Source organism: Oratosquilla oratoria, chromosome 3, assembly GCF_046742065.1.
Source record: "Oratosquilla oratoria isolate Oo_2021 chromosome 3, ASM4674206v1, whole genome shotgun sequence".
Lineage (NCBI taxonomy): Eukaryota > Metazoa > Arthropoda > Malacostraca > Stomatopoda > Squillidae > Oratosquilla > Oratosquilla oratoria.
Window position 1 is genome coordinate 14,232,851 of NC_134779.1, and position 7,228 is coordinate 14,240,078.

The window sequence follows — 7,228 nt, forward strand, 5'->3', positions numbered from 1 at the left end:
GTATATGTATATACGTATACATTATATATATATGTATATATATACATATATATATACATATATATATATATATATATATATATATATATATATATATATATATATATATATGTATGAGTGGAAAGGGTGGTGAGGTACACGTCAAAAAACCGTAGGATTTTTATTACTAACGTTTCGTTCTTAAGAGGACTTCACCAGAGTTTGCGCCAAGAAAAATATTCAAAGTTTATATACTTCACTTTGTTTACCCCGTTCCTCCTCGATCTCCGTCCTTCCTTCGCTCCACTTCACCTCGGACAACTCACTGGTCAACTCTAATAATTTAATAAATCATTCTCTATGGTTATTGCAAGGTTCTGAAGCGATGTACGCTGCTTCAATTTTTCTTTTTCTTTCTCGTTTTCTCAGTCAGGAAGGTGGCCAAAATTGTCTATATCAGTGGTCTCCAACCTTTTGTAGGCTGAGGGCTACATCTATCATTATAAACATAGCGGAGGGCGCCTTCCTCCAGAGAGAAGTATATATATATATATATATATATATATATATATATATATATATATATATATATATATATATATATATATATATATATACTTATATAGAAATGTTAAAATGAAGGATGTTTCACAGTTTTCTGGTTGACCCTTGCGGGCGCATAATATGGTCCCGAGGGCGCCATGGCGCCCTCGGGCTACAGGTTGGGAACCACTGGTCTATATGAACCACTAGTGAATTGATGTCCGGTGGGCTTTTACATCATTCTTGTGTTCATATAGCCGTTTCTCTCTCTCTCTCTCTGCCAGTTCCCCCAAAATAACTGACGGGACAGCTTTTACAAGGAATTTTAAAATCAGGATGCCCTCAGCACCTATCTGGCACTCATTTTTTTTTTTTTTTTTTTTTTTTTTTTAATGATTTCAGTTATTCTGGTCCCTGTGCCTTATGCAATCCTTAACCCTGCCTTGGTGAGCAACTGTCCTATTTTATTCGCATGTTTGGAGTTGGGGACGGACAAAAAGCCCCCGCTGTCACCTTTATTCTCACATATTTGGTTTTCTCCGGTTCTTTTTGTTATTCTTAAAGCCTTTCCTTTCAGTCTATGTAAGAGATCTTGTGGGTAACATAGTTTCCTAAATACGTTTAAAAAAGAAATAGTATCAGATAGGTGCTGAGAACAGCCTGATTAATAAATTCCTTGTAAAAGCTGTCCCATCAGCTCTTTTGGGGAACTGGCAGAGGGAAAAAAAAAAAAAAAAAAAAAACGGCTATATGAACACAAAAATTACGTAAAAGCCCACCGGACATCAAATTCACTAGTGGTTCATTTAGACAATTTTGGCCAGCTTCCTAAATGGGAAAATACAGAGGTGCTCCACAAAGGACTGAGAAAGAAAAAAAAAATCGAAGCAGCGTACACCGCTTCAAGGCCTTGCAATAGATATAGAGGAGGATTGATTAAATTATCAAAGTTGACTAGCGACTCTGTTCGAGGTGAAGTGGAGCGAAGAAGGATGGAGATCGAGGAGAAACGGGGTAGGCAAAGTGAATGATAAAAACTGTGAATATTTTTCTAAGCGCAAACTCTCGTGAAGTCCTCTTAAGAACGAAACGTTAGTAATAAAACTCCTACGGTTTTTTGGCGTTTACCTTACCACCCTTTCCACTCATTCTGTCATATATATATATATATATATATATATATATATATATATATATATATACATATATATATAAATATATATGTATATATATATATACATATATATATATATATATATATATATATATATATATATATTTATATATATCAGTGGCGACTCCGGCCGTCAGGCTATTTGGGCTTAGCCCGAGTATTAGATTTTCTAAAATGAACATGTAATTACAGCCAGTTAGCTCGGGCTCCATTTATTTCGCCTGGCCACAGTTCATATATTTTCGTTCAGCGTCTGGGATTCGTCTACTCTAGGTGGGCTGTGTCAGAATATAAATATTGCTCCTATACATGAGCAGACGTTATCTTGCTCTCGTTCAAACGCGCCTGACTCGTCACCCAATGATAGTCGAGCTGCTTCTCGGCTCGGCCAATCAGAGCTTTTCCGGATCCTGCCGCAGTGGCTAAGAATACCGGCTCCGCCGCTCGGGCTCAGAGCTTACAGCCTTGTTGTTATCTATAATTGTAAGAATTTAAAAGTATTTCAAATTCGATGTTTCCTTGAAACAATAGATTTCTACAGAGCTTAGGATTTAAATTCCAATATATGAAAGATCTCAATTCTACAATATTCAAGGAACGGAAAACTGTCCAGTAACTCGGGCTAATACATATTATTAGCTTGGTAAGCTGGGTAAAAGACTAACTGGCATCTCTTGAGTTGATGATATCGCTCGGGCTCAAAGCTTACCGGCCCAAGTTATCTATAATTGTAAGAATTAAAAGTAATTCAAATTCAATGTTTCCTTGAAACAATAGATTTCTACAGAGCTTAGGATTTAAATTCCAATGTATGAAAGATCTAAATTATACAATATTCTTGAAGGAACGGAAAACTATCCAGTAACTGGCATCTCTTGAGTTGATGATATCGCTCGGGCTCAGAGCTTACCGGCCCAAGTTGTTATCTATAATTGTAAGAATTAAAAGTAATTCAAATTCAATGTTTCCTTGAAACAATAGATTTCTACAGAGCTTAGGATTTAAATTCCAATGTATGAAAGATTTAAATTATACAATATTCTTAAAGGAACGGAAAACTGTCCAGTAACTCGGGCTAATACGTATTAGCTTGGTAGAGGTAAAAGACTAACTGGCATCTCTTGAGTTGATGATGCTTGGGTGGGGGAAATCCGGGAAAGAGTGTCAGGTGCATGCAATCGGTCGTTCTTTGATTGCTATTCACATGTGCGTCTGTGTGTATAGATCAGTGTTTTGCAAGGTTTCTTTATTTTCATTTTAACCCTTAACTTAGAAATGGACAAAGACATAGTACTAGATATAAAGAATAGGCCGTTTGGAGCCAGGAATATTGCGGAAAAGCGTGAAATAATACGAGCTGGCAGGCCAACTCCTTCACTGAAAACTAAAGTTGGAACTCGAACATAAACATTCCAGATAAAATGGTATGAACAGATTGATTGGCTTTGTGCAAGTAGCATAACAGAGAAACTCTATTGTTGGCCATGTTTGTTGTTTCAACCAAAAGCTAATCAGTCGTGGACAGATGGAGGCTATAATAATTATAAAAACATCCTGAGTGATTGTAAGAATCACAGTACATCGGTGAGTCATTTAAGTAGTTATAAAGGCTTGAAAACTTTCGGACAGTACGATATTGTGACAGATATTAGTGAGTCTGCCAAACTGGAAAAACAATTGCATAACAAAGCAGTTGAAGAAAATAGACAATATTTAAAGCACTTAACAAACGCAGTGTTATACCTGTGTAAACAAGAGTTACCTCTACGTGGACATGATGAAAGAAGTGACAGCCTTCATAGAGGAAATTACCGTGAACTATTGCAGTGCTTTGCTGAAATCGACAGCGTGTTTGCTTCTAGACTCTACTAAAGAGGGGACGAAACAGTTTTCAGGTGTCTCAAGCACAATACAAAATGACCTAATACAAGCGATTGGAAATGTCATCTCTGATGAAATTAGAAGCGAAGTTCATAAAGCTTCGTTTATGTCTGTACAAGCCGACGAAACTACAGACTGTGCAATGCATGCCCAACTGTCGATCATAATAAGATATGTATATGAAGACAAAATATGTGAACGATTTCTTGGCTTCTGTGAAATCAGTGATGATAAAAGTGCAACAAGACTGGCTGATGTAATCGCAACTGCGTTGAACTCTTTCAATGACGCTACAGATAAATTAGTGAGCCAGACTTACGATGGAGCAGCTGTAATGGCAGGAACGCTAAACGGAGTACAGAGCAAGCTAAGGGATAAAGGATTTAAACACGCGCACTTCATTCACTGCTATGCACATAAACTTAACTTAGTCTTGAGTAAAAGTGCAGAGAAGGTGAGTGGAGTCAAAATTTTTCTTTCTCATTTACGCTCATTTAGCAAATTAACATCTTCCAGTACCAAACGGAAAGTGTTTTCAGACAATTCAATGTCAGTATTCCATCACTGTGTGAAACAAGATGGTGCTATTGGTCAAGAACAGTGTCATCCATAAAACTATTGTATGAAAACTTGAAAAATTCCTTCACAAGTATTCTAGACTCTAGTGAAAAGTAGGATGAAGATACACTTTGTCAAGCTGACAATCTATTGGCAAAGTTGAATGATTTCACATTCATGTTTTTCATCAATTGCTTTGATAACATACTTTCTCAGGCTGGAAAAATGTTTGATATCTTACAGTGTAAGCTTCTTGACATAAAGTATGGTCAGTAAACTAAATGACTTCATTCATTGCGTTGAAGGTTATCGTAAGGACGAACATTATGAAAACATTTTGCGCGATACAGCTGCTGTAGTTGAACAGGCGGATGAGTTCGATCCTCCTCCTAGAAAAAAAGTCCGAGGTGCGCAAATTGATTACAAAATTACCTATTTCACAATAATTAATAACATTCTGATGTCCTTACGAGAGCGATTTTCTGGCATGCAGGAGTATGCATTTTTTGAATTACTAGACGTTAATAAGTTTGAAGAGTTTGCTAACTCATTTCCCATGCAACATATGGACTGTCTAAAAAATAAGTACCCCGGTATTTTTTACTGTAAGAGCTTAGTGAACGAGCTAAAATATATGTATATTGACAGTGATTTCAAAAAGTGCAAGTCAATCAACACCATTTTAGAATTACTGTATAAATTGGAACTGACTTCCGCTATGCCGGAATCCATTAAACTAATTAAGCTACTGCTGACCATCCCCTTAACATCAGTTGCTAATGAGAGAAGTTTCTCCACGTTGGATAGAATCCGCTCATATCTGAGAAGCACAATGTCTCAAGAACGGCTGTCCTCATTGGCTCGTATTACCATCGAGAAAAGCATTTTGAACGACTTAGACAACAAAAAGGAGCTGCACGACAAGATATTACAAGAGTTCGCCATCAAACCAAGACGACTGGAGTTCATGTATAAATGAAGTGAGTATTTTTTATTAAAAGTATACTTCTGTCTTATTGTTAAGTTATCTGTGATGGTGGTGGTGGTGGGAGGGAGGATAGGGTAAGGGGAATATAGGGGGATAGGATATGGGTGTGGTGGTAGATCAAGGTAAAGGATAGAAAGGAAGTATAGAAGTAAGATAAAGAACGGGGCAGCTGCGTAGTTGTCTGTTTGTTGGATATTTGTATTTGATATGGATATATTGTATTTGTTATGTGTGATGATTTGATTGTGTATGTATGTTTTATTATGCTATGGGTTATGTCTGACAATGTCGTACATGGGGTCGGGTGGTAAACTGTTAATATATGGCGCTATTCTACGCCACCAATAGTGATCCCTAGTTATCTGTGCACATATAAGTCTACGGTGTGCATTACGTCTCTTACCTTCATTTATGCATGTGTCTTAGGCGAAATCTGTGATGAGCCCGAATGACGTTGATGACCTGGTGTCGCCTCTGATATATATATATATATATATATATATAAATATATACATATATATATATATATATATATATATATATGTGTATATATATATATATATATCACAAGACAAAAATGTAGTAGCACATTTAGTAAAATGTTTTAAATAACCCACTGTCGGAGAAACACAGCAAAAGAAACAGACGAAATGTATATTTCGACCACTACTGCGGTCCTCTTCAGCAGATAGGTACAAGGTAAGATGTACAAGAATATATACAGTGAGAGAGGTACAAAGTGGGAACAAGGGGAGGTGGCTCAAGTCACATGTCCGAGGTGGGGCGGACTCGGGAATGGTAACAATTTATTCACAGCATAAGTTGTTATACAATCAGGTGACCATTGCCCTTTTGATGTGTTGAAATTTGGCAAGTGTTTGATGAGGAAAGATTCGACTATCTTTCTCCTAAAGCTACAATTGGATTTATAAATTATTTCTGGTTTGTTCCAATCTATGCGGTGATCCTTTGTTGATGTATGGAGGAAGACCGCGGAGTTGTTTTGTGCATACCTAACAGAGTTTTTGTGCTCTTTTACTCTGGTATTGAGGTCCCTACCAGTTTGACCCCAGTAAACCTCATTACAATCTTTACAAGGTAGTTTATATACTCCAGGGTTGTTATCTGATTTGGGTTTATGATGTATGTTTACTACTTTATGAAAAATGTGATTTGCACACACACACACACACACACAAACATATATATACACATATATATATATATATATATATATATATACATATATATATACATATACATCTATATACACAAAATATACACATATTATTTATTTAATTTTTCTTTATTTATCTATTATTTCAACCGTTTATTGATCTATTTATTTGTTTATACTTCATTGTGGAAGGTTTTATTGTATTCTCTCTCTCTCTCTCTCTCTCTCTCTCTCTCTCTCTCTCTCTCTCTCTCTCTCTCTCTCTCTCTCTCTCTCTCCCTCTCCATAAGTTGAAGTCAAAGCGTTTCTGAATGAGGATATAATCACTGTAGGACGACTCGAAGTCAAACTATTTTCGACCAGTCCTGCGCATGCGTAATGGCGCTGATGCGCAGCTGTATGACCTCTGACCTTTGCCAGGATGCCGATAACCGGAAGGGAATAGGTAACCTGGATAAAAAATATATATATTGACCTGACCTGGTTTAGGAGTGACTTGGAGCACCATCTGACTGTAGTAAACGACAAATGTTTACAATCCCACTTTCTTTTTCTCTCAAATACGAATTCTTGCGTTACTCTGGGGGAATGTGCTAGTACGACCTTTTTTTTATCAATTATCATTTGCTCATTTAATTGTTTATTTAATAATTTGATCATCACTTACTTGTATGTTTATTTGTTTTGAAACAGACCTCTGTTACATCCCACCCATGTCCCTTGCCCATCATCATATATACCAGATGCTGCCCAACAAATTTAAACTCTCATGTCACTCTTTATAGATCTCGTCTTCTCTATAGACTAAAGATTCTCCTTAGTGTAAGCTGTTTCATTCCTTACCCAGTAATTTTAAGTATTTTGTTATCTGTAACCAGTGCTTCTATCCTTGCAGATAAAATCACACCACAGAAGTGGTACAGGAAAG

The 7,228-nt window shown here is 36.6% G+C and overlaps 1 protein-coding gene across 1 annotated transcript; it reads left to right on the forward strand.

Annotated features, from left to right (window-relative positions):
* The first annotated feature begins 4,400 nt into the window (after nucleotides 1-4,400).
* On the forward strand, nucleotides 4,401-5,114 carry LOC143041643 (zinc finger MYM-type protein 1-like). The gene has a single exon (XM_076213654.1). The coding sequence runs from the start codon at nucleotides 4,401-4,403 to the stop codon at nucleotides 5,112-5,114; it is 714 nt and encodes a 237-aa protein (XP_076069769.1).
* The last annotated feature ends 2,114 nt before the right edge of the window (nucleotides 5,115-7,228 follow it).